This window comes from Microtus pennsylvanicus, chromosome 12 (genome assembly GCF_037038515.1).
Source record: "Microtus pennsylvanicus isolate mMicPen1 chromosome 12, mMicPen1.hap1, whole genome shotgun sequence".
Lineage (NCBI taxonomy): Eukaryota > Metazoa > Chordata > Mammalia > Rodentia > Cricetidae > Microtus > Microtus pennsylvanicus.
Window position 1 is genome coordinate 92,505,140 of NC_134590.1, and position 27,992 is coordinate 92,533,131.

Below are 27,992 nucleotides of genomic sequence, written 5' to 3' on the forward strand. Positions count from 1 at the left end.
TACAGCCACAGGCTGTCCTGGGGTCACTGGGCATGGGGTTGGCATCTTACAGTTGGCAGTGTTGCTCGGTTGTCTGTGGTCATTTTACTTTTGTTGACATCAGATGTCAGTATGCAGCCCAACCTAACCTACTAGGGGAAATGTTCCTGCCTCAGCTTCCAAAGTGTTAGGATACAGGCATGCAGTACACCATTTTTCTTCTCATACATGTATTTAATTTACATATGGGTGCATGAGTCATAGCACGAGTGTGGAGCAAAAAGAACTGTGGGAGCTGGCTCTGTCCTTCCACCACGTGTGTCCTGGGATGTAGGTTCTATGATTGAGAGTCCCTGGGGTTGGGGACCTGTCTCCCCGGAGCAGCCTCTCTCAACTGAATACTTGTCCTACAAATGCACATGTGAGGCTTATAGGTGCAGCCATCCCAGCCAGTGCCCATAGCAGTGTCTTAAATGCAGCCATAAAGCCAAGAGCTACCCACCCTTCACCAGCTATGGGTCTTTAGCCTGGTGCCAATGGGAGCTGCTTGGTATCAATTACAGCGGTTCAGGCGGTCCCGGCCCTGCAGCCAGGTTGACATGAGTGCCTTGTCCCCAGGAGCGCATCAACTGTTTAGAGGGCACCCATGAGTTCTTTGAAGCCATTGGCTTCAGGAAGGTGACACTGCCGGTTCCAGATCAGGGTGAGTGGGCAGCCAGGCAGGCGGGAGGGGGCAAGGGTGATGCGCAGAACACGGGGACAGCTGTGACCCCTCTACAGAGGGCTCCGAAGAGTTCTATGTGCTGGGTGAGGCCGCACGGGCGCAGCCGGAGAGCCTGGAGCAGCATAAGCGGCAGCTGCTGAATGCGGAGCCAGTGCGTGCCACGCTGGACCGGCAGCGCCGCGTCTTCCGTCCCTCGGCCCTGGCCTCACACTTCGAGCTCCCTGCCGACTTCTTTAGCCTCACTGCCGAGGAGGTAAAGCGCGAACAGAGGCTCAGGTAGGCCCATGTCAGGAGGGGAAGAAGGGGTGCAATTCCCGAGGTGGCAGCCTGACCATGCTTGACTCCACACAGAACCGAGGCCGTGGAGCGGCTGAGCTCGCTGAGGACCAAGGCCATGCGGGAGAAGGAGGAGCAGCGGGAGCTGCGCAAATACACCTATGCTCTACTGCGCGTGCGCCTGCCGGACGGCTGCCTGCTGCAGGGTGTGTGGCCTGGGGCTGGCTCAGGGTGGGCCGCATGTTGGCAGTACTATTTAGCTCTTGCTCTGTACCCCACAGGGACCTTCTACGCCAGGGAGCGGCTGCCTGTGCTCTTCCAGTTTGTGCGCGAGGCACTGCAGAACGACTGGTTGCCTTTTGAGCTGCGGGCCTCAGGAGGGCAGAGGCTGGTGGAAGACCAAGCCCTGGCCCTGAATGAATGTGGGCTGGTGAGCTGGGGTGTACTTCACAGGTTTTAGCATTTTGGATCACTTTCCTACTGCCAGGGCCTCTCTGTGGGAGAGGGTACTTCTAAAGAGCGGACTGTAGGGATCCTATGGAGAAAGTGGTATGGGGATGGATGGTCATACCCTGGGTGACATTTTGCCTGTGTGCAGGTACCGTCTGCCCTGCTGACCTTCTCCTGGGATGCTTCTGTGTTGGAGGACATGAGGGCTGCAGGAGCGGAACCAGCCACATCTGTCTTGAGGCCTGAGCTGCTCGCAGCCATGGAGCAGCTCTCCTGAATAAAAGCATACTTGGCCTGGTAGGGCTGTCTCATGCCCATGTCCCCAAACCCATTCCTTTCTGAGCCCCTGGCAATAGAAGAGACACTAGTGACAGTAGAGTTGGGAACAGGGTCCCGCCTCAAGAGTTCAATCCTCTGGGCTGCAAGGACAGGCTCACATCTGCCTGAGGAGTGTGGTGCCCCTGGGAGCCCAGCACAGGTGGGACGGGCACCTCTGTGGCAGAGAGAGCTTATAGCATGGTTACAGGCCGAACAGGCTGTTGGATGGAGACAACAGTAAGGGGCAGGTGCCTGGCAGCATGGAGTTGTAATTCCTAAGTAATGAGTCCAAATAAACATACTATTTAAACCCAGCCTCCCTGTGTTTCATCAAAGCCACACAAGGCAGTACCGTAGCAGTGGAAAACCCTGTAGCCACCCAGGTCCAGGCTAAGCAGCCTCTCGAGGCACTGGTGGAAAGGTCAGCAATAGCACTTCCCTTGGAGATGACACTAGGGCAGTCTAGGCCTAGGGGCTCCTTTTTGAGGGAGACATCCACCTTTGCAGGCGACAGGACACACACCAGTGCACATGGTAGTTGTGACAGAAGACAGACAGGCTCAGGTAGAGTGCGTTTATACATGTCCACGTTTGCTCAGGGCCTGCAGAGCAGCTTCAGGGTCCCTGGCACAATTCATTAGCAAGTGTTTGACCACAGCAGGCACCTGTCAATCAGCTGTCAATAATGCTTAACTAAGAAGGGTAGATTGGCACAAAGCCCTGGGGGCTTTACAGTTTAGAATAACTGCTCTGGCCTCCTCTAGACTCCACACCCTGGGGTGTGGGACAAAGTGCTCTTTACATGGGAGTTGGCAGGAAGCTCAAGTCCGGTGGCAGCTGCTCAGGTGCCCATCCCCACTTCCCTCAGCAGCTCTACAAGGCCGAGGGAAGTGTGGCCACCACTGCCCAGGTCATGGCTTACACTCCACTCCCTGCAGCACAGGTTGCTTTTATCCAGGAGTCCCTGGGTCTTTGAACTTAACACCCATCATTTGCAAAGCGTGGGCGCAGGCACAGGAGCCTCTGACACGTCACCCGCAACACCTGGCACATCCACGACCATACAGTCTGTGTCGTCCTCCTCATCCTCTTCTGTGTCTGCCTGGAAGCCATCCATGTCCCCAGAGCCAACCTGCACAGAATACAGCCTGTCAGCGTCTTGACCCACGCACTCCCAACACACATAGTTCTGGACAATTCACAGTGACAGTGTCCACACGGGTCAATGGCTACAATCCCTGTGCTAAGATGAGCTACACGCCCATCTAAAAACTGCCAACAGCAGCACCCCACCACAACCTGAGTGGCTTCTTTTCAAGACAGGGCTTTTCTGTGTATCTTTGGTTATCCTGGAACTCACTGTGTAGACCAAGTCTGGCCTGCTTCTGCCTCTGCTTCCCGAGTGCTGGAATTAAATATGTGTGCCATACACACCTGGACCGAGTGGCTTCTCAACTTTGGTTTCAAAGAACCAACCGAGCACCCACTTTCTTGGCATTTCTTTTTACGGGTGTCTAGAGTTGGTGGCTCCTGAAGACGTGAGGATCCCAGATAGATGTAGCCTGAGGTAACCCCACATGATGAGGAAATAGCTAACTGGCCTTTGACCCAGGGAAGGCAGCTGCTTCTCCACAAGTCTGAATGCCTCTTATGCAGATGTTTGCCTACATCCATGCATGGCGGCTTCAGAAGCTGAGGAAGGAGGATCAAGAGTTGAAGGCAGCCTGGGTTGTTTTATGGTTAAGAGCCCTGGCTGCTCCATCAAGAGACCAGAATTGGTTCCCAGCACCCATTATGGCTGCTCACACATGCTTTTTTAACCCCAGCTGCTGAGAGATTCCATGGGTACCATGCTTACATGTGCACACACCCATAAAACATGAAAAACCCTTATAACAGGAAATACCAAGTCTTAAAAGACTGAAGCATGCTGGGCTAGTGATGCAGTGTGGTCTGGTGTGACCACAGCTCCAGCTCAAGTTTAAACTACACTGCACTCTAGATGAATACAGAACATTCAAGAGCATAGCTGGCCCTCCCCGAAGGGGGTGGGGCACAGACACCTGGGAAGGCTGGACCTAGCCCCTGCTCCTCATAGCAGTTCTAGAAGAGTCTGATGGAACACTGAGCTGCAGGGCTGCTAAGGAACACACCCAGGCAGTCTAGGGTGCTGTGTGAGCACCATCTAGGCCTGTGTCTTCTGGAGGCAGCACCTCCAGCCATGAAATCCAAAAACCTACCGCTGTGGGCACATGGGGTTCCTCAGGGCTAAGGCTGACAGCAAAGTGTGCCTTTGAGCCTCGCTCCCTGCTCATGTAAGGTAAAGCAAAGATCATTAGGAGGGGGATAAGAAAAGCAGCAGAGTAGTTTGACTCGCTGGAACACAATGCTCTAGGCACATCCCCATGACACTAAACCACATCTCAGGTTGAGGGGACCTGTGCCATCGATGACAGTGACATTAGGGGCCACAGGGGAATAATCCCATCAATGACTGCAGACGCAATGTTCTCAGGGCTCCCTGCTGTGGTCTGGGGCAGGGCCATGGATACCAAGCCCTGTGTCTATCCACAGTGGGGTCAGAAGAGAATCTGAAATGCCAACACGTAGTAAGTGAGCTGGACTTCCAGTGACAGAAAGGACATCTCAAAGAAAAAAATATGCTGACACTCCCTCCGAGGGCAGGGCTGCACGGGGCTCTGATGCTGCCACACACTTGTGCCCACGCAGCCCAGTAGACAGTGCTTCGGCTGTTCATGTGCACAAAGTACAGTTTGGAGTTAGAAGGGGCTATCAAGCAAGGACGAACTAAGCTGAGAGATTACTTGCAGTGTGACCCTGATTATGACATTCAGGGACATGAACAAACATGGTTGCTAGTGTAGGAAGGGGCAGGTGGGGCATAGGCTTTTGGGGAAGGAAGCAACTCCAGGTAACTGTGATGGCAGTCACAAAAGCTGGGTCACTAAGAACCAGCTCCTTAGCCAATAGTGGCCTCTGGGTGACATCAGCATGAGGAGTTGAGATACAGCTGTGCATACAGACGCACCCATTTGCTACTGTGACCATAACTGTTGTAGCAAGGCAGTGAGACGGCCCAGTGGGTAAAGGCGATTGCTGCACAAACCTGGCAACTTGAATTCCACCCCAAAATCCCATGTGATGAAGGGAGAGAACCAGTGCCACAAAGCGGTCTTCTAACCTGGCACAAGCTGTGTGCAGGTGCAGTCTGCTACAGGCACAGGTGAGCAAGGCCACGCCCTCTGCAGCTCACCTGTCCATCATACCGCCTTTTCTTCATGAACTGAGTGATGCACATGGTGGCTGCTGGCTTCCGCTTGATTGGCATGGGTGTGCCCTGGTCAGGCCCCTCGGAAGTGTTGCCAGTGTCTTCTCTAGGTGTTGAGGGCATGGCGGTGACGTAGGTCCACTGGCAGGGCACAGGCAGGCACTCCTGGCCGAAGCTCCTGAGCACCTGTGGGTGCACATACCAGCACATACGGAAGTCAGGCCGCTTCTCGTAGGCCGAGTTCTCAGAGATGAGGCGCTTCAGCCTGGCCTTGGATGGCACAACCACAGCATCCTCCGAGTTGGGTACATGTGGGTGTGGAGTGGGGCTTGGGGGGCTCAGCAGGCCGCGGCGGCATCGCTCTTGGAATTCGCGGATGATGACCTTGCTCCCATTCACATTGCCATGCAGCAGTGGAAGCAGCTGGGCCAGGACTGTGGGATGAGACAGGGGTAGAGAATAAGCACAGAGAGCCCCATCCAAGGCATGCTTCAAAGAAAGCCACGCCACACGCCTGCTCCCTAGAGGCACTGAGCAATGCCACGTGCTCAGCTTGTGTGCCCTCACATTCCTCCTGAGAAGCTACTGCTCTCTGCGCCATCAGTATCCTGGGGTTTAGCATAGAGGGAGTGGCACAGCACTCTGGTCCAGGTCTCAATTCTGCTGTGGGCTCTACTTTTATAATCACCAAGGAGCTAGGCAGGCCTGGGCTGCAAATCCAAACTTTCAGGGGGCGGAAGCAAGAACACTGTAAGCCACTTGATAACTTCATAACCTGTCTGGGTTACAGGACTGGGGTGTGGCTCAGTGGTGAGCACTTGGTAGGCAAATGCGAATCCTGGGTTTGGTACCCAGCAGCAAAACTTAAAAAGGGCAACGTGCTGCTACATAGATGAGAAGGCCCTGCTGTACATGCAGACAACCTATCAGTCTGCCGATGTGTGACCTCCACAAGGACACTCTGACAAGCACCGTGGCCCGATGTACTGGCACCCTACTTACTATGCTGGTCCCTCTTCTCCCGCCTGGAGGCCTTTGGCTCTGGCTCTTCAGGGGGTGCTGCATCCAGCAGGCATGCGGTGAACTGCTGCAGCAGCTTCAAGTCAGAGCCTGCGCAGTTGGCTGCCTCAGCTGCCCACACGCATCCCACCTGTACAGGCTGCAGTACGCGGAAACGCTTGCCCTTGGCTAGGAGCTCATCCCACTCCTTGGCCTTCAGCTTCTGGCGCACTTTGTGGTTCTCGGGGTCTGCACACTCCTAGCAGGACAAGGAGCAGACCTTGTTTAATGTTCATGCTCTCTGGTGACCCAGCACTGGCACTGAGCTTTTGAGAGCAACACCAGAGGGGTCAGTTCACACCCTGAGCTGTATGATGAGTCAGGATATTCCAGTGGCTTTGCTTGTCTAGCCTCACGGCTTCTATGATGTGGTAAACAGGTGACCAAATCACCACGAGAAGGCACAGCCAGTCTGACCCCAGGCACCCTGTTCAGGCTTACTAAAACTACAACCTGGAGTTCAGAGCCTAAGGACACCACTCAAACTCAACATGGCTTCTTATGGGAGAGCGTGCAGGGGCATAGGGACCTTCTGGAGTTGTGGGGCAATCTGTGCTTTCTTTGGGGAGTTAGAACTCTAGGTGAAGGTGGGAATTATAGGCTGGGCTGCATGTCAATCACTCTGCAGCAGAGAAAGTTCTATGCCTGCTCACTATAGCCCAAGCCACAGCAGCTGATCACCCCAATACACCACAACCAGCCTGGGCAGGAGCCCTCACCTCAGTCACGCCTTCATCCTCAGACAGGTACCCATGGGGCACAAAGAAGCCGTCGTCCTCATCTTCATCTTCCCCCATGTCATCATCCTCGTCCTTGAAGACAAAGAAGAACTCACGCACACAAAACACAGCCTGGTCTCACATGTACTCATGTAGGAACTAAGGGGTTTACAGAGCCTGCCTAGGGGCCAGCCCTGGCCTTTCACAGGCCCTAGCGTATCTCTGGCGCCACAATACATATGGGCAAAACTGTTGGTGTCAGAACCCCATTAAGTCACAGAAGGCTGGGCAGCCAGGAAGAAGGGATTGGTAGGGCCCACCCAGTGTGGCTCCAATAGTTTGTCCATGTGATTGGGGAAGCTAGGCGAACAAGCACTTACTAGTCTACGCAAAACCAAAACTTCAGATCCCCCAGTCTGTCATCATCATCATCATCATCAGCCAACTGCACAGTGGCTCCCGCAGTTGGTGCAGAGGCCGCACATCCCCACGGGAGTTACTCACCCCCTCACTGTGGGACAAAGACTCCCCAGGTTCCTCCTCTTCCCATTCATCATCACTGTCCACCTCATAGTCAAGAAGGTTCTGGAGGGAGAATGCACATGAACATCATGGCACAAAAGTAGCTAGCACAGAGCCACACTCCTACCCCAACTCCAGGGATGGGCACGACAACCCCAGGGCTCACCTTATCCTGGGCCCAGGGATCACGGGGGCGGATGACTGTTGTCTTCTTGTTCCATGTCCCCCAGTATGCTGGCCGGTGGTTCTCTGAGAACTGCAGGAGCTTCATGCGGCCAAACTTCCTCCTTTCAGGTACACCGTCCACCTTGTTCTCCACAATGACCACGTCCCTGGGTGGTGGTCAGACCGTTCTTGGTACTGTGCTCATGGCTGGTCACCATGGGATCTGCCTGTCCAGGAACTGCTCAGGACTGACTGCCCTTCCTGTTGCACCCAGGGCATAGGAAGTGCCATGCTGTGCCCCAGAGGCCCCTTGTAACATACTCTAGCAACCAAGAAAGACACCCAGGGAGATGGTGACTCTAGGGGACAGCAATGGGCAGCACGGGACCACTTTCCAGGTCCTGTGACCTGGCATGCCAGATCTCACCTGTCCATTATGTTGGTGTTGCGGCTGCAGACCTGGGTGGGTCCTGACTTCAGGGGCAACCGATCTTTCAGGTCGCTGAGGAAGGAGCTGTTCCCAGTCTGCTGCTGTAGGAGTTGGTCCAGCTGATCGCACAGGTCCTGGTCCAAGGCAGCCCGGCACCGCGGAGCCAGCACCATGTGTTCTTTGATTTCAAAGGGTGCAAACTTACCACAGGAGCCGGCCAGGGTCTGCAACAGGAGCAATCCAATGCAATGCTGGCAGGTGAGTGCACCGTGGAAATCTGGGTGCTCAGGTACATGGCTATGAGCACTGCTGCTTGGTGGCCACAGGGCTAGAGTGGCCAAAGGGAGCTACTTGGGTGCTGGAAGACTCTGGGTCTTCAGTGACGGGGCTGGATCTCAGAAGCCCACTTGAGTTACCTCTACCCTGTGGGCACTTCAACCCCACCTGTGGAGACACAGCCTTGCTGTAACCTGGGCTGACACACCTGGCTTCCATAATCTCTTTTATTTATTTAGGGGCTAGAGAGAGGGCTTAGCAGTTAAGATCACTGGCTGCTCTTTCAGAGGACTCAGGTTCAAATCTCAGTACCAACACGGTAGCTTACAACTGTCTGAAATCCCAGTTCCAGAGGATGCTGTCCTTGTGTTCTCTGTGGGTACTGCATGCATGTGTTGCATAGGCATACATGCAGGCAAAACATCCACACACATAAAACAAAAATCCACACAAAGTCTCCAGTCGTTTTGTTATGTGAGTTTCTACATGTCATGCAAGCTGCCTCCCCTAATCCTAGCTTTCAGATCTTAATCATGGTGAGGGCCTTTTGGCCCCCAACTTCTGTCAAAAGTCACTGAGTTCTGGAAAACCAGTGTTTGCTTTATTTATTTATATTTTATTATGAGTGCTCTGCATACCAGAAGAGGGCATCAGATCCTGTAATAGATGGTTGTGAACCAGGACCTCTGGAAGAGTAACTAGTGCCTTAAATTCTGAGCCTTCTCTCCAGTCCCAAAAATCCACTTTAATGTGTAAGCCTGGATGACCAGAATGAATGAATGAGACCATAGACAAGGAGTGGCTCGGGCTTGGGGGGGAGGGGAGCACATGGCAGAGCTCAGAGCCACCTCCTTCTGAAAACGCTGGGGACAGAGACTCTGGGCTGGTGGATGATGGACAGGTTCATCTAGAGTCTCACAACGCCCCACAGTGGTGTATACGCCTTTAATCCCAGCACTCAGGAGGCAAAGGCAGGCAGATCTCTGTGAGTTTAAGGCCAGCCTTGTCTACAAAGTGAGTTCCAAGACAGACAGGGCTGTTATACAGGGAAACCCTGACTCACCCTCTGCCCCCAGAAATACAAGAGTCTGACATTGAAAACACAAGAGTCAGCTGGGCAGTGGTGGCACACACCTTTCATCCCAGCACTGGGGAGGCAGAGGCGGATGGATCTCTGTGAGTTCGAGGCCAGCCTGGTCTAGACTGAGTTCCAGGACAGCTAGGGCACTCACAGAGAAACCCTGTCTTGAAAACAAAACTAAAACACCAAAACAACAAACAAACAAAAATGAAAACACAAGAGTCCCCAACAGAGTCCACATCCAGCCATGTGACCTGATGGCTAGACTGGTCATCCCGCCATTGCTGTGAATTCAAGTTCTCTGAATGCCACTGTCAGCCCACACCAGGGCCAGTCTGCTTAGCTGGTGGAGAGCCCTAGAATCCCTAAAAAACATGCCACCCAAGCTCGGCCTTGGGACCTTAGAGGGCAGCCAGGCCCCAGCATGTTGTCCCCGTGGTCCCTGAGACTTCCCAAAGCCTTGGGGCAGAGAACCAATAGCTGTTCCTCTAGGGCCAGGAACCTCATGCAGCAATAGGAAGACAGGAAACCAGTGATCCTAGTGCTCAACCAAGCTGAGGGCTGGGCCACTGGGCAGAATGCAGATCTAATATACTAAGAAGGGCTGGCAGGTTGGCTTAACAGGTTAAAAGCTCATCACCCCTGCCTGGTGACCAGAGTTTGAGAACGAGAACCTCTCCATGATGGGAGGAGGAAAACTACAGAAAATTGTCCTCTGACTTCTGTCCGTGCACACAAAGATACAATAATAAAGAAGCCCAAGTTTAATCCCCAGGACATACACAGTGGAGAACTAATCCCTTTAAATTGTGTTCTTAGCTCCACGTGTATGATGTGTGCGCACTCACATCTGCACCCCGGAAATCATAAACCAAGGTCAGAGGAGATGGCTCATGGGTTAAATGTGTATGTTTGCTTTACAGAGGACCTGAGTTTGGATGCCACAACACATAGCTCGAAACCACAGAACACAAGATTTTCCAAGCAAAAATCAAAACAACAGTCAGCAAAACAGGAAGGGACAAAGCATAGAGGAGATGGCCAAGACACTAACACAGCGAGGGTCTTACTTTCTCTCATAAAGTGAGTTTTATCACTGGCTCTAGCCACAGGCCAACAAGCTGCAGCTGAGGCAAGCCTCCCGATTTACAAGTTAACTAGCTATGGACTTGATGTAGGGACAAAAGCAGATTCACATCTGAACACAGAATGCTCCAATGAGCTGACAAGGTCATAACATGTCTGTTACTCACAGGCTAAGGTAAAAGAGCAGCTGCCATACCTGGAAGGGTGGGAGGGGGCAGCCTTCAGCCTCAGTTCCCACATGTGCTGGTCAGGGTCACCACAGCTTTCCCAATAAGCAAGGCCATTTCCAAGTAGCCTCAGGGAATTGCCACGCAACCTGAAGCACTGTGTGGTCTCATGCCGGCCAGATGACCAAGATGACACATTGCATGCAAATGTAAGACCACGCTCAGTCCCCTCCCCGGCATGTGCTCAGTACTACGATCCCAGCAGCCAGAGGCTAACTGAGGATGGTGAGCTCAAGCCTAGCTTAGCCTGCACAGCCAACTCTAGCATGGCCTGGGAAATGACACTCAACTAGATCTTAACATGCCAGGGCCAGGGCCTCAAACACCCAAGCCACCCAAGCCACTGTGAGACCAGTGCTTGAGCAGTAGATGCCACAGTGTGTCAGGAGAGGGGACATGAGAGTGGGCAGTGAGGGGAGCTGGCTAGGTGAAAGGTCAGCATCAGGCCACCCAATTCTCCAGCACCCCGATCCTCTCTGTACTTAGGGCCTTGATGCCAGCCAGATTAGTTCCAACCAATCTAGGTAATTAGGCGACAGGTTCCAAGAGATGGTCTCAAAAAAAGAGAATGGTGACAAATTTACATAATTAGAAATAAAATAAATTTGAAAATAAAGTCGAGAACAACAGAAATTTGAAAATAAAGTCGAGAACAACAGAAGAAGCCAGCACCTGGCTCACACACACGCTCACACACAGCCAGCTGTACTTAGAGCTGAGGTGGTGCTCACCTTGGGGGCCTGCGGGGTCTTTGGCTTCTGGAAGAACCTAGTGATCTCTGCCTTCTCTGCCTTGATGCGCTGTGGTATGGAGAGAACGCGATAGCAGTTACTCCAGGGCACTCTGGAAAGGGAGTACTATGCTTCAGGTTCTCCAAATCCCAACCCATGAGACATCCGCCCAGCGAGGAACCAGTGCTGACAGCAGTCAAGGAAGCAAGTCCCCTTGGGGCCCGCTGCCCCAACACTGAGACACAGAAAGCACCCTGATGCCTCAGTGTCCAGAGGGGCAGGGGAGGCAGCCAGGCTACCTTCTCTTCTTCTCGTAACCTCTTCTCCTCCTCTTTCTTCCTCTTCTCCTCCAGTTTAGCCCTGGGAGACAGGACACACAAGCTGTGTAAGCCAGAAGTCAGCCGCCCACCTTCCTGTTGTGCTGTGACAAGGCTATGGCCCTGGTACCAACAAAGCAAAATGCACAGCTTCACAAAATTCTTCCCTTTGCTTCTGAGACAGTCTTCCTAGGCAACCCTAGTTTGGCAACTGCAATCCCCCTGCTTCAGACTAGGTGCTAACATTACAGGTATCCCAAATTTCCATATAAAATTATTATTTTGAGGGGCTTATCAGATGGTTAAGAGCATTGCTTGCTCTTCCAGAGGTCCTGAGTTCAATTCCCAGCAATCACATGGTGGCTCACAAGCACCTATGAGATCTGCTGTCCTCTCTGGCGTGCAGGTGTACATACAGGAAGAACACTGTGTACATAAGAAATAAATCTTTTTAAGAAATTATTATTTTGAGATAGGGTCTCACTATAAAAACAAACTGATCTGCTGATCCCCCAGCATGAGTACAGATTAAAGGCTGCACTGCATCCGCCCATCAATATAAAATTCTTGACGGTTTCGGGTCTCAGGAGGTAGAGTGAAAGCTTGCCACGATGAGGCCCTGGGTTCCAGCCTCAACAAGTCAAAAGCCAGATGTGGTGGTGCCTGCTGACCATCCCAGCACTGGGTGGAGGCAGGAGAATCAAAACCCCAAGGTCATCCTCGGCAACATGACTCACTTGCCATTTATTAGTCTAACCACCTAGTGCATGGTACAAAGAATGATTTCTAGTGGGCAGGCATGGAGGCGCTCATCTTTTAACCCCAGCACTCGGGAGGCAGAGGCAGACCTGGTCTACAGAGTGAGTTCCAAGACAGCCAGGGCTACACAAAGAAACCCTGTCTCAAAAACACAGAACAAAACGGTGCTACCACGAAAGAAATGTCTGTCTCACAGCACAAGAGCGCTGTGAGCTTTCCGTGTCAAACCCTCATAGGATGCAGTAGTCATCAACTGAAGCAACAGCCCAGCTAGGAAACTGAGTAAGAAATCCTGATGGGACCAGAACATCTAAAACCAAAACCCCCAGAAATCTGGGAACCACTGCCAGACAAAGCCTGCAGCCACACAGAAAGAACACAGGTCAACTGCACCCTCTCCAGTCAGGCTCCAGTGAGACAGACAGAAAGGATTCGGCACAGAATACTGCTGGGGAGAGCCTCTGGGGGCCCCCACCACTCACTCCAGAGCTTCCTGCCGCTCCTTGCGTCGTTCCTCCTTGAGCCGCTGCTTCTCTGCCTTCTCCTTCTCATCCTTCTCCCGCTTCTCCCTCCGCTCCTTCTCCTTCAGCTCCTTCTCCTCCTCCTTCCTCCTCCGAGCCTCTTCCTTGGCTCGCCGTGTCTCTTCTCTTAGCTTCTCCTTCTCCTCCCTCTGTTGTTCTCTGTCCTGTGAAGATAGTGGCAAAGGTGTCCCACAGGTGACCTGTGGCAAGAACTGCCAGAGTCCAGGGTTCAGTTCAACACCAAAGACATCTGGTGGCTGCCAGATAACAGTGCTCCACATAGCCCAAGTTGACTCAGATTCTCTACATACACTCAAGCATGGCTGGATTTCAACAGGAGCCCGGTGGACGAGTATTAAACAGAGTCCTGGGTTGGACCTAATGTCCAGCAGAGATCCTTCTGGAATTAAACTCTAGTCCAGCAGGTCTCTCCACACTGGAGCCTGAGCCCTCAGTGTCCAACTTGGGGAAAGGGACTTTAAGCCTTCCTGTACTGAAGTCTGTGGATGGGGTAGCTGCTGCAGGTCTATGTTACGTAGGTTCTTGGTACCAGGGACTCCAGCATGTTTTGCAATCGTGTGCTGAGCCATAGCCCTCAAGTTCTACTTTCTGGCCAAAAGAGGCAGTCTGGACTAGGTGGGAGTGCAGGCCTGACCGCACTGTGGGGACTGGTCTGTTCCTGGCCATTACTAAGGAGACAGAAGCCCTGGAGACTCAGTCTGCCTGTTGTACCTTCACGTGTGCTGTCACAAAGGCTGAATTGTACCTAGCACTGCAGGCATGCCATCTGTCACTGGGAGACCGGGGCTAGCCTGGGTTACACAGCGAGCCTCTGAGAGATACGACAGATGGGACTGGGGTGTACCTCAGAGGCCCAGCACATTCAGCATGCAAACAGCCTGCCTTTCCCATAATAACCCTCCAATACCAAATGCCTACGGAGTACCAGCTGACATAGTAGGGCCTAAAACTTTTCCATATTAGTGTCCCCTTCCCCCATGGGCCACATGATGACCCAGAGATCGAGAAGCCATAAGCAGCTGTTACCTCTGCACTGTGGGGCCACTTCCGTGTAACCCTAACTTACACCCTTCCAAGGAGGATGAGACTACGACAAAGGCATTTTGCTTGATTCTGTTTTTTTGATTTTTTTTTGACTCAGTATATAGCCCTGGCAGCACTTGAACTCAATGCCCACTACCCACATTGCGCTAGCAGAGGCCCAAGCAAGGCCTGCACACCCAGGACACCCAGACCATCACCACTGTCAGTGCAGTGGCAGCACAAGCAGCAGAGCACAGAAGCACAAAACTCAGAGAGCCAGGAGGGCCTTACTCTGTGCAGTTTGCTCCTGCCCTTCTCCATGGAGCCTCTGACGAGTTTCTTGTTATCCTGAAAAGAAAGACAGAAGAACTTAGATCGTATTCCTGAGGGACTCCATCCCACCCCATGGGAAGGGCAGCAGGACTTGGAGCCTGCAGGGAACATCGTGGGTGTTGTATATAAGCCCCAGGAGAGCCAAGTGATTAGCAGTTGACTTTTTTGGAGCACAAGGACCTGATTAAGCACAAACACAGAAAGAGCCAGGTGCAATGACAGACACTTTTAACCCTTGCACCAGGGACCAAAAGACAGGAGGATCCCTACCTCAATTAACTGGCCCAGGCCCAAGTGGTGGACACAGAATGAAAAGGGGACAAGATATTCAGTGTGGTGGCCATGCCTTTAGTTTCAGCACTGGAGAGGCAGAAGTAGCCAGCCAGCGTGGTGTATATGGCAAGACCCAGGCCAGCCAGGGAGACAAAGTGAGACCCCGTGCCCTGCTCCCTACAAAGGATGAATAGTGCCTGATGATCAATGATGAAGGTTGTCTTCTGGCCTCCACTCTCACACAGGAACCACAAAGGCTGTTTGTCAAGGATGATATAGTTCATAGGTACAATCACCCAGAAGAGCTGAGAGTGTGGTCAGAGGTGAGGAGTTGGGGGGTGGCTCAGGGGTGGAGTGCCCCCCTTCTGTATTATTGAGACACAGCAGAAACAAATACTGTTGAAGACAGGGCAGTGGTGGTACATGCCTTTAATCCCAGCACTCAGGAGGCAGGCAGATCTCTGTGAGTTCAAGGCCAGTCTGGTCTACAGAGCTAGTTCCAGAACAGGCTCCAAAGCTAGAGTAACCCTGTTCCGAAAAACCAAACCAAAAAACCAAAAATCAACCCCCACCCCATGCAAAAGTCTTTTCTAGCAACAGCAGTAAAGGTTACAACAGGACCAGCATACAAAGGCCTTATTCAGATAAGTCAGACACAGGTAAGATGTCAGTGAACAGAGAGAAGCCAGCAGTGGGCAGCACTAAGCAGGAAGCCAACTCCTCCCAATCCCACCCCACTGTGTTTACTGGAGCTGGCCTGCAATCCAGTCTTTCCTACAAGGTCAGGCTCATTGGGACCTAGTAGCTACAGGGAAACATTACCAGCAAGAGGCCTGGTTTCCGTGGTGCTGGGGATGGAACCCACCAGGGCTTTCTGCTCTGGGTGAGCTCTGAAGCACTTGTGTGAGGTAAAATCACCTGTGCTTCCATACTGGGCTCAAGTCCTGGATTCAAAAGATCGTCCATCCTCCTGCCTCAGTATCTCAGCACCAGTGCAAGCGCAGCAGAGCAACCCTGCTCACACAGCTCAGCAGCTCTACACAGCACCTGGCGTGCCCTCCTGCAGACACATACCATGATGGGCACCACTTCCTGCTCTGGGCAGAATGACAAAGGAAGCTGCTTGGACATGTTCACAGCCAACATGTGATGTTTCCAGATCCAAGTTTTCTTCTGGAATTTTCCCTGCCCAGACCTTGGTCTCACAGCATAGAAACCTGACCTCTGCCAGTGGAGAAACTATGCTAAGAACCTTCCCTGATGTAGAAGATGCCAGATGGTCTAATCGTGCCTTGTCAGGATGAGTAGAAATCCCAGCATCTGGGCCACATAAGCAGGAGGATCTCTGTGAGTTCAAGGAAGGCTGGGGTTATACAGTGAGAGTCAGTCTTAAAACAAAATAAATTAAGGCCAAGGAGTCAGCTCAGCATTTCAAAGTGCTTGTGAGCAAGCCTAACATCAGAGTTCGTTCAAGGTAACTCCCTGATGCCACCCTGACGCGCGCATGCGCTCTCTCTCTCTCTCTCTCTCTCTCTCTCTCTCTCTCTCTCTCTCTCTCACTCTCTCTCTCTCTCTCTCTCACACACTCACACACACACACACACACACACACACACACACACACACACACACACACACAGACAATTAAAAAGTGTTACATAGGAAACAGTGAGCAGGCCTCTTGAGAAGGAGGGTAAAAGTCGCAGCACGTGGCTGAGGTGTTCTCACCCACCTGGGGCCTCTAACATTTGCTATTCTGCCTTGCTGTGTGTGATCCAGCTGCACCCTGGGTTAGGATACCAGAAGGAAATGCAATCAGCTTAGCTCGTCATTAACTGCTGAATGGATCATGAAAATGCAGTTCATTGACACAATGGAGTATTACTCAGCTGCTAAGAAAAATGAAACTATGATGTTGGGCACTGGTAGCATCATAATTTCCCAGCACTCAGAGACAGGTAGATCTCTGTGAGTTCCCGGCCAGCCTGGGAAAACTGAAAAAGAAAAAAAAAATGAAATTATGCAATTTGCAGGAAATTCATCCTGGGTGAGAGACCAGACCCAGAAAGACAAATGCCACCACAGTCTCCCATCTGTGAATGCCATTCCTGGTAGGCCCACACTGGAACACTCACAGAAGGCAGGAAAGGAGGGATATGGACCAAGAGGAGGGTTAAATGGGGTGTGGTAAATAACACTCAAGGCCTTTGACTACGTGATGCAGAAGCATCCTAGCTCATGCACGCACGGGATTTAAATGGAGCTGCCCTAATTGGCTGTGGTAATTAATTCCCCTCAGGTTCTTCTTTTAAAGACACGTTTATACTTGAAAGTTTTGTCTTCACGCGGCTGTCACCATGTATGCGCCTTGTGTCCTCTGAAGGAGCAAGTAGTCTCCAGGCCTGAGCCTTCAGTGTGCTGTGTCCTTATCTTTACACCCACAGACAAGTCAGCTCTCACCCCAGAGGCTTCTTTTTTGAGATACCACCAGATAGCCTCACAACCTCTACATGAAAGACAGAGAGAGGTACTCAGCTCCACATGGGATGGTTATATCACCTCCTGCCATCAAGGCACAGGGATCTCAGGTAAGACACCTGCAGTGAAACACTGTCGTGCACGTGAACGCACAGCAGCTGTGACTGCAAGCACAAGACCCACACAGATCAAGCCACACAAAATTCCAGCACAGATGGGGAACAGTCATGAATCTCCACCTGTAGTTTACGAGTTACTGAGAAAGGGTGGCTGCCGGGAAGGGGAGGATCAACCTTCTAAGGGATGTGGTCCGAGAGGTCACTTAAGGCCAGTAGATGGTCCCTGTGGTGCACGTACAGGAACACTAACTGGACTCAGTAGATTTAAAAAACAAAAGCAGGCAACTTTTTGCCACCTGAAACCCCACAGACCTAGTTCCAAACCCCTAGATGCCAAGTCTTTCTGTGTATAAGCCTTCTTTCCTGGGTAAGCATAGCCACCTCTCCTCAAAGATGCTGATTCTCACAGCAACCACAACTGGGCACAACACAGACATCAGATCATGGGGATCCCAGCCTGGGATAATCTACAACGCAGCCCCTGCATCTATGGCTCAGGGAACACAGCAGGAGAGTGGGCGGAAAGTCGGTAAGAGCAAGAGGATCAGATAGTCGCTGTGACGGTGTCTCCTAGAAAAAGCTGCATAAACAAGACCCGAACAACAGCAGCACCAATGGACAGGCTAACACAGAACGTGGAAAATCTCAAGGGGGCTCTACCCCTAGACAAACAGCTACAGGCAAATAGTGACAGCCGAGAGAAGGAGAATTAGCCTCTCCCAGAAATGAGCCCTCTTATTGTTGTCCAGTGCAGAGTGGTCAGACCTGAGATCATCCATACAAATAACAAAAATCCACAGGATGTATTCATACATATCTTTGTGCATACGCACCTCTCTCTCTCTCTCTCTCTCTCTCTCTCTCTCACACACACACACACACACACACACACACACACACACACACACACACAAATAAAGAGGCTACCAATTTGAGAATGTAAGACATGGCAGGGATTAGAGGGAGAAGTGATACAATCCCATTTTAATTAAAAATATATTTTTTAAAAATAAGAGCTCATAAGGCTGGGAATGGTGGTGCACGCCTTTAATCCCAGCACAAAGGCAGGTGGATTTCTGTGAGTTTCAGGCCAGCCTGGTCTACAGAGTAAGTTCCAAGATAGTCAGGACTACACAGAGAAACCCCGTCTCAAACCCTCCCCTCCAAAAACACAAAACAAAACAAAACCCTCCCCTCCAAACAAAACAAAACAAAACAACAACAACAAAAAAAACAAACTCATGAATTTGAGGGGGAGAGAAGAAGTTGTTTGGAGGGAAATGGAAAGAAATGTATTTGATCTAAACACGTCCTAAGTATGTATAGAATTCTCAAACACAAAACAGACAAGGTACCAGCACTTGGGAAGCACAGGCAGGTGGATCTTTGTGAGTTCGAGGTCAGCCTGATTTACACAGCAAGTGCTAGGACAGCCAGGGTTACATGGAGACCCTCAAAAAACAAAATGAACAAAGACAAGAACTGTCTTAAAAGCTGAGAAAATGGCTGTCCCCTATCAGGGGAGGGCAGGCTGGCTGTGAAAGCAGAGGATCCTACAGTGACTTCCAAAGCACTGAGACATGCAGGCATTAGGGACCAAATAGGGATTAAGAAGTTACAGGGGCAGGAGCTACACCTAGCTGTATCAGCTGTATTGACCATCACCTGGCTTCCAGTCAGCTTGGTCTACACAGCAAGACCCCATGTCAAAACCAGCCTTGAGTTCTAGATTTACTGGGGTCAGGAATCAAGTCAAACTTCACAAGGTAGATCTATGATTCAGCTGGGGCAGAAAAAACAAGATTAATGGACACAGCAAACACCTCGATGCATCACGGGATAAGGAGATTCTACAAACTGAAGATGAAGCTGGACTCAGGAGGTGGGATGCACAGACAGGATGGCCAATGAGGCTGGAGGAGCAGACAGCAGCTCCAAGTTGTTTGTCAAGCCAGCAGGTCACCACATCTCTTAGGATGACTGTGCTCTCAGTAAATGAAGTAATTCTACACATCAAAAGTCACGAAGGCAGCAGGCCCCCCAAACTGGTGATAGAGCAGTCCTTACAGAAGGGATGAACAAACCACCCACGCCAAGCGTCCACACCAAACCAAGATCTAATGGGAACAAACGGAAAGTACCACACGACCACAGTATCTTGGGATTCTGACTGTTTAAGGCTTCTTGTCCAACTATACACTCCAGATGGCCTCACTCATGACAATCCTCTTGCCTTACCCCAAACGCTGGGATTATAGGCATGTGCTATCATGTCTGGTTTGGATGAATTTTTATAGTTTTATCTGAGATCTTAAGGACAGCTGAGAATTGATACATCTGTCACTGTGCAGATTTAAAGCCAACAAAGTGAGACACACATGACATTTGAAATGCCAAGTCCTCCCAAACACAAGACTCCCTGAACACCAAGACACGATCACCAGTACAAAATCCCATACCCGACCTCACTCTCCTGACAGCTGCCACCAATACCCCAACAGAGGGTTGACTTCAGCTCTGTCTGAGGGTACACAAACAGCTGAATGAAGGAGGCTTATCAGGTTTAAAAGGAGGTTCATAGCCGGGTGTGGTGGCACATGCCTTTAAACCCAGCACTAGGGAGGTAGGGGTAGGTGGATCTCTGTGTTTGTGGCCAGCCTGGTCTACAGAGCAAGTTCCAGGCCAGCCAAGGCTACATAGAGAAACCGTCTTGAAAACAAAACAAAAAACCCTGACACACAAGCACATGACAATCAAAACCCATTATATATAATCACAATGTTTGGGAGGCTGAGGCAAGACGATTTTGCATTCAGGGCCAGCCAGGATTAGATATGAAGACAGCTGGGGATATAGCTCAGTGGTAAAGTGCTTGCCTAGCATGTGTGAGGGTCCCAAGTTTCTTTGTGTAAGGCAGGTAGCCCGGCTCTGAGTTACTCTTCCAGGCCTTGTTGACACCTGGCTTGTGGTGACCTCACTGCCAGGTTCTGGTGGTCCATCTGGGCTCCATCAGGGAAGGTACCCCTGGACAGATGACTACTCTTTAATAATGAACAAAGCAGGAAGGTGGCAGGTGTGGGAAGGCTCAGCTTCAAAGACAAGGGCAACGGTGAGCCTGGTCACAACATGCTTGGGAACTCCTTGTCCCAAATGCTCAGGAGCATCTGTTGTGAATGTTTGTCATCTGAGATGCAGAGGGGCCCCAAAACCAAATAATCAATTTCCATTCTGTGAACCATTTTTTTTTCTAGACAGGTTCTCACTATGCAGCCCTGGCTGTCCTAGAGCTCACTATGTGGACTTCAACTGAGAAGGTCCACCTGCCTCTGCCTCCCAAGTTGCTGGGATTAAAGGTGTGCATGTCACCAGTCAGCCAAATAACGGTTTTATGATTAGCCTGAGAGAGACTCTCATGTACTCATGTAGCCTAGGTTGGCCTCAAATTCACTATTTAGCTAAGGCTGACCCTGACCTCCTGTCTCTACCCCCCCCCAGTGTTGAGATAATAAGTTTCTGAGGTGCCAAGCATGCAGGACCAGTGCTCTATCTACTGCAAGGCCCTGTCAATACTCTGGGATTATGTGAGGTGGGTACTCACTCTGCAGATGGGTGTGGAGGGGGGGCTGGTCCTACTAAGCTGTGCTGGGGGTTCAGATGGTCCCTCAGGAGAGCTGGTTGGAGAAGAAGAGCTGGTGGGGGAGTGGCTCAGTGTGGAGTCATCCTCAGGGCAGGACTCCAGCACCTCACTCTCTGAAGTGACACTCCTGTCCAGGGATACCGTGGGAAGAGCGGTGTGGAGAGGCTTAGTGGCCAGAATGTCCTCAAGCACCACCATGGGCACCTTCTCTATAAAAAGGAGACCCCCTGCCTTGCTCCAGCCTGATGGCTCCTTTATGGGGGATGTCCTGGAACCCGTGGTCAGCTCAGGACAGCTCTGTAATAAGCCAGCCTGACAGTCACCCGTCCTCTCTGGGCCTCCTGGGCTCCCAGGCTCCTCCTCCACAAGGCAAGGAATGTCTGCAGGGGTCTCTGGGAGACACTGTTCCACTGTGGAGGGTCCCTGCTGCTTGTCGGCTCCTTCTGCTGGGGCATCAGGACTTGGTTCACTAGGGCCCTCAGGGTTGTCTGGAATGTCATTGGAGTTCTCAGTCAGGTCGATGATGACCACACTCGGCCCTGGCTTTATTGTGGCCCTCAAGAAGCTATCAATGGGGCCTCGGCCACTGACCAGCTTCGGACTCAAGCCTACATGAGAACCTGTGTGACAGCGGTTTTCCAAAGTGTCCAAGGACAATTGTAGATCCGGAACTTTATCTTCCACAGACACTTTCGGTGATGTGTCCTCGGCTTTCTCCTTGGGAACAAGGTTCAGGGGTTTGAAGGGCAGGCGGGCTGAAATGAAGAAAAACAACATCTTCAGTGACAGCAGAGGGAGACCATAAACCCGTGTTCAAAATCTGAGTGCCTGGGCATTAATGGCCAGGAAGTCTGTGGTGAAAATTTCAAGCCTAAACATGGAGCTGTTGTGGGTTGGAGAGACGGCTTCAGCTATAAAGAACAATGACTGCTCTTACAGAGGACCTGAGATCAATTCCCAACACCCACGTGGTGGCTCACAACCACCTGTTCCAGGGATGTGACACCTCCTTCTGACCTCGAAGGCCAGACATGCACATGATGCACCAACATACATGCAGGCAAAACACCCATACCCAGAAAATTTTAAAAGGGGTAGGCACAGCTGGAGGCTGGAGATCAAACGGCAGCCGGCACTTTTACCTGACCTCCAGGGCACACTCCCCACTCTCTACATTTGAATGCCAAGTATCACAGGTTAATTCTACATAAGCAAAAACCCAAACCAACCTTTTCCCTACATTTGGTCAGCTCATGAAACACAGCTGCCCTGAGGTTTCAGGCTCTGCTGATTCCTCCCACCTGGGACACATCTCGCCAAAGTTAGTCTGGTAGGGAGTCCTAAGGGAAGATGGACAGTTGGGCTCTTCAATGGGAGCCTTGATCCTAGACACAATCCCACTGTCACTGGGGCCAAGGGCAAGCGCATGGCTTGTGAAGGTAGGGAATAAGAGACACTCGTGCTGCCCAGCAGCACTCTGCACACAGGTAGTCAGGCAGTGCCTGGCTGCTTCAGGTTGGGGGCAGCTGTTGGCACTTACTGGGAAGGGGCCAGCACGTCAGAGACAGCAAGCAGAGCACGCCTCCCCAGTACAGAGACCACCAAAGCATCGGAAAGATGGTTCAGTGAATAAAGAAGGCATTTGCTGCCAAGCCTGATGCAAAGACCCACATGAGGAGGAGGAAAGACTTGCACAAGCAATCTTCTGGTCGCCACAAGCACACCTCAGAACACATACGTCCAACACATGTGTACACACGCACAGATGAATCACTATTTGATTTATTTGTACACAAATCAAATGGTAACCCTGCCCCGGGGTGCAGCTCTGCCTCCCGGTCCAGTCTGGACTTTGTAGCTGTAGGTAAGCTGGGCTAAAGAGTAGGACCCCATCTCAAAACCAAAGCCCAGCAGCTTGAGAAGTGGCTCAAGGCTTGAGAGCACTTCCTACTCTTGTAAAGCTGGGTCCCCCAGCACACGAGGTGGCTCACAGCTGCCCATAAATCCTGTTCCCGGGAATCTGACTACCCATGGCCTCTGCAAGCAAGTGGTGCACACATTACCCACAGATATACACCTAATTAAAGAAAATCTGATGGATTTTATACCCATTTGGTGGCTCACAACCATCTGTAGCAAGGACCTTCCACCTGCAGTGGGCACTGCATACAGACGGCACATTAAAATACAGGGCCAAACATTCAGAGACAGATAAAAATAAATCAATAAAAAAATTAAAACTAGAAGCTGGGCACGGTGGCATATACCTTTAATTCCAGCATACAGAGGCAGATGGCTCTCTTGGAGTTCTAGACCAGCCTGGGCTACATAGTGAGACCTTGTCTCATAATAAATAAACAAGCAACAAATTTTCTCTTAAATGAAAACACAGTTGCCTTCAGCTAATGTACATCCATGGAACGAATTCAATTCTAAACTCACAGTGAGCCCCATGCACACCCAGGCTCACCATATATACACATATCCCAAAGACAAGTCTGGGGTGGGTGCAGCTCAGTGGTGCAGGATTTGGCTGTCATATGAGGCCCTGGGCTGGGTTCCAGCATCAAAACTCAAGACGTAAGATGTAAGAAACCCCGAGATCTCCAAAGGTTAGTGAGCACCTGCTGCCCTCCTCTCAGCTCCTTAATAGGCTACTGAGGACCCCACTGCAGCCAATGGAGAAAAGTCAGGAAACAGATTTACCTTGTATCAACCTCTTCAATGGGAACCCCGGTCTGTCTTTGCAATCCATAGCTGTGGGTAAAAGAAGAGCAGCAGTTACTAAGGGTGAGGGTCACTGGCCAGCGAATGACCACAGCAGTCACACACAAGCAGCCCCCATTGAGGTTCCCATGCCCCTGCCTGTTTCATTTGAGCTGTCTCTTCTCGAGACAGGATCTCACAGCAAGCCTCCCAAGTGCTGGAATCCCAGGCACACAGTACCACAGCCTACTTTTACAGACTTAAAAAAAAACTGTTTGCTTTCCATCTAGGGTCTCAGTATGTAGTCATGGATGGCCTGCCCCTGCCTCTCAAATGCTGGTAATGAAGGCTACACCACACCCAGCTGCCATTTACCTTTCTTATTTATGTATGCACATGTATCTGCATGGGCGTCTGAGCTCAGAGGAGTTACAGGCATTTGTGAGGTACTGGATTTAAGTGCTGGGACTTGATCTGAACTCTGGTCCCCTGTAACTGCTGAGCATCTCTCCTCCCTAGCACTTTCTACATTTGCCACACGGTGTGTCAGAGCACACCTCGTGGGGGCCAGTCTACGTGTGGGTTGTCGTGACAGCACCCAACGGTCAAGTTTGGCAGCAGGTACTCTGACCCTTAAGCCCTAGCATTATTAGCCCATGGAGACAGTTTGTATGGTTGGAGTAAGATTTTGGGGGTGCTGCTCACTTCTAGCTGATACACAGGCCTGCAATGAATAGGCCAGCCCCACAACAAAGGCTTACTAGGTTCAAAATGTTAACACTGACCAATTCTACCCTAGACTCGGTCCCTTGCTTTTGAGTTTCTCTGTGGGCCTTGCTCAGAAACTGTTGTGTTATATCCCCTACTGGATGCCAGACCTGATCGACACTGTACCCAGACTGCCCTCCTCAACACTTGAATATACTGGGAATTGATGAACAGTGAGCAAAAAGCAAGGGCATGAGAGAACAGATAAGGAAGAGCCAGTCACGGAGTGATGCTTGCCACCCCAGGACTAAGGAGGTAGAGGTAGGAAGATTGCCTCAACTTCAAAGCCACCCTGGTCTACACAGAATTCTAAGTCAGTTATGGCTAAACTGCCCAAGGCTATCTCAAAAAACTAGTGAGCTGGTGAGACGGTTCAGTGGGTTAGGGCGCTTTCCAAGTCTGGGTAGCGGTTAAGAGCACTAACTGCTCTTCTAGAGGACCTAGATTCAAGTCTCAGCACCTACATGGCAGCTCACAACTGTCTGTAACTCCAAGATCTGACACCCTCACACAGACATACATGCAGGCAAAACACCAATGCACATAAAATTAAAAATAAAATTATTAAAAAAACCCCTCAGGAATATCTAAACACATCAAAATCCATGGATGTTGGACAATAAATAAAACCTGTTTTTTGTTTGTTATGAGACAGTGGTTTTCTATGTAGCCCTGGCTGTCCTGGAACTCGATATGTAGACGAGGCTGGCCTAGAGCTCACAGAGATCCCCCAGCCTCTGCTTCCCAAGGGCTGGGAATAAAGGCGTGCACCACCACGCCTAGCTTAGAACTTGTCCTTGGGTAAATACCTTTAAACTGGTAGTTCAGGTGTAGAAACTCACACCTGCTAGGCAGCATGTTTTAAGTGGACAAAAAAATCTCCAGTAATTTGGGGAGCATTTTCATACATTTTACTAATGCTACATGGAATTCAGACTCCACTCTGAACAACCTCAGCTGTCCCGAGTGGAGACAGCCTGTTCATCCCAGCTTAGAGACTTACTTGGACCCTACCCAGAACATCTATGTGTCTTTTTTTCTATTTGAATGGAAGAAAAGCAACATTGCTCTGTTTTCTATTAGCAAAAAATATAGATTTTTCCCCCCTGAAAACTTAAAAACTTTTATTATTTTGATTAGTTTGTTGCGAGGGAGGCTTGTGGAATTGATTCTCTCCTATCTACGATAGAATTCAGTTGGTGAGAAACCAGGTCAATCTGGAACTCATCATCTCCTGCCTCAGCTTCTAGGATGCTGGAGCTGCAGATACAAACTACCATACCTAAATTGTCTTTATTACCAACAGCGCTGGTTTTAAATGTTCTGCCTTGGTTAAATAAAAGCAATGATCTATGATTGTCCAGGTAGTTTTATGAATATTAATTATGTTTTCATAAAATTCCAAGCCAGTCAGGGCAACAGTTCTAGCCCTCTAGGGATACCCGGCTGGGGAGAGGGGACGGTGCACATCTTTGGTGGTCAGAACCGTAGAGGGGGGCCAGCATTACCCCAGAAGAGGATAGAGATCGAGGACACTGCTCTCCATCCCTGAAACTGCCCACCCACCCCCACACACATCCAAACTGGCAGACTGGTCCCTTCTGGGACCGTCCTAAAATGTCCAAGTGGTGCTCAGTTGGTGAAATCTTAGTCCATCAGGACGGCCCCCATCCCTTCCAGTCCCCGAGTCCTTCAACCCACACAGGTGGGATTCAGTGCCAACCGCTGGGAGTACAATTCAGAATCAAGCAGCGAGACTGGACACCCCACATTCAGCGAAGCCTGCCGCATGCTACAAAGACTCCTAACACGTACCCGGTAGGGCCATACCACACTCACAAAAGAGAGCTTCCTGGTCACGCTTGCCACCCAAAGCCTCCACCATCCTGGGCTTGCCCTGCCCCGCACAGCTGCGGGATTCTCTGGTGTCCAGAGCTCAAGGGACCACAGGCCTGTTTCCCCATCCACTGCAAAGGTCCGACTCACTCGAGAATTCACAAATGCATTGAATAACTTCCTCAACTGACTCAACTCCGTCCTTGGCCTCAATTTCCCCACCCGCTACTAGAGGACACAGATGCATTCAGGACTCATCAAAGACGACCAGGGCCTGTTTCCTCGTCTGCTACTAGGACCTAGATATTTGGGCGACACAGAGCCTTCGGGAACTTGCAAAGATGACTCTTCCCCCTCCCTGGGGCCTCAGTTTCCCCTTTGGGAGGCGTCCCGTCTCCGCCTCTCGGCCCCCCAGGCCACCCGGGAGCGGACCCGGTCCTTCAGGCCCAGCTTCACTGACCAGTGGCTCGCGGCGTCGCGACGTCCGGCTCCTCCAGCATCTCGGCGGCGGCGGCTCAGGCTTCACTTAGGCGGCCCCGCTGTGCTCTCCGCCTCCCGCCGATGCCGCCACTGCTGCCGCCGGTGCCGCCGCGCTCGTATTTGGCGGGAACCGCGGCAACCTCCGCGGCCCGCGCGCCGATTGGACAAGAACACGTCACGTGACAGTCCTGCCTCAGGAAAAGAGGTGCGCTCGGCGTGTCCTCGCGAGAACTGTGGTTTATTTGCCCGAAAATCCCGCGGGAGGTGGAAGGAGGCGGGCTCCTTTCCGGCGGTTCTTGAGTGGCTGGGGAGAGCCGCGTTTCTACTGATCCTAAGAAATGTCAATCTAAGACTCCTCCCTTTTATTGGGTAATATTCTCGGAAAAAGGCGGGACAGTACGTCACGATCGGTGCCAGTGACAACTTGAAATTACGGATTAAAGCAGGAATATGAAGTGAGTTTATCTTAATTAGTGATTGGTTGAAAGTAGCTACTGCGATTAAAATTGGAGATTACTTTCTTTCATTGTTAACTTATAAATTACTTCCCTTTCAACTATAAACTACTTTTTTTAAATTGTGAGTTGCTTTTCTGAAATGATGAACCGCTTTTGAAAAAAAATTACGATTTGCTTTATTTTTAAGTAGAATCTTCCGTTGTAAAATTATAAATTATTTTTTAAAATCGTGAGTTACTTTTTTAGTGTGAATTACTTTGAAGATATATTAATTGAAAAAAATTATTCATTGAGTCTGGTGGTGGGAGCTTTTAATCCTTGTACTTGGGAGGCAGAGGCAGGTGGAGCTCTGTGAGTTCAAACACATCCAAGTCTGCGTAGCCAGTTCCAGACCATCCAGCGATACACTGCATCAAAAATTATTAATTGCCTTTTTTATTTATTTTATTTTATTTTGAGACAGGGTCTCACAATGCAGCCTTGCTGGCTTGGTACACACCAACAGTTTCTAAAATATTTAAGCGAAGGAAGAAACCTTTCACTCCTTCACCAGGAAAGAGCTCAGAACCCACACCAGTTCTTTTCTTGATGTGGCTAGTAAGTGGGTTATTTGGATAATAAACTAATTGTATGAACTGCTTGGACCTCATCACATCTTTGGCTGGCTGCAGTAGAATTTGACTGAATTGTGCAGATCCTTTGGAGCTGATCCTACCATTGTATACCTATCAACCCTGCACTTGGGAGGTGAAGACAGGAAGACCCAGAATATAGGCCAAAGTAGGCTGAAGTTTGAGGCTAGCCTGGGCTCCATGATACTCCATCACACAACCCATATAAAATAAAGAACATTCTTGTGTGGATCTGTGGGTTGCTGGCATGCTAGGAATCTGGCTGCAGTCTCCAGTTCCGAAATCAGGCATGCTGTCAT

At 50.8% G+C, this 27,992-nt stretch overlaps 2 protein-coding genes across 2 annotated transcripts in view; one reads left to right on the top strand and one right to left on the bottom strand.

The window, feature by feature from the left end:
* Positions 1-2,061, top strand: part of Ubxn6 (UBX domain protein 6) — a 43,930-nt gene extending 41,869 nt beyond the window's left edge. The window contains exons 8-12 of the mRNA XM_075942666.1: positions 598-682; positions 760-979; positions 1,055-1,185; positions 1,261-1,409; positions 1,578-2,061. Of these exons, the coding sequence (XP_075798781.1) occupies positions 598-682; positions 760-979; positions 1,055-1,185; positions 1,261-1,409; positions 1,578-1,706 (714 nt within the window). The 3' untranslated portion in view covers positions 1,707-2,061. The remainder of the gene's footprint in view (positions 1-597; positions 683-759; positions 980-1,054; positions 1,186-1,260; positions 1,410-1,577) is intronic.
* Positions 193-26,763, bottom strand: Chaf1a (chromatin assembly factor 1 subunit A). The gene is made up of 14 exons (XM_075942662.1): positions 26,584-26,763; positions 23,520-23,570; positions 20,775-21,568; positions 14,265-14,321; positions 12,891-13,093; positions 11,632-11,692; positions 11,333-11,401; positions 7,929-8,155; positions 7,503-7,668; positions 7,319-7,399; positions 6,815-6,907; positions 6,039-6,294; positions 5,022-5,470; positions 193-2,879 (listed from the first exon to the last, which is right to left on the bottom strand). Exons 1-14 carry the CDS (start codon positions 26,621-26,623, stop codon positions 2,736-2,738), a joined length of 2,691 nt encoding a protein of 896 aa, XP_075798777.1. The 5' UTR covers positions 26,624-26,763; the 3' UTR covers positions 193-2,735.
* Positions 26,764-27,992: the final 1,229 nt, after the last annotated feature.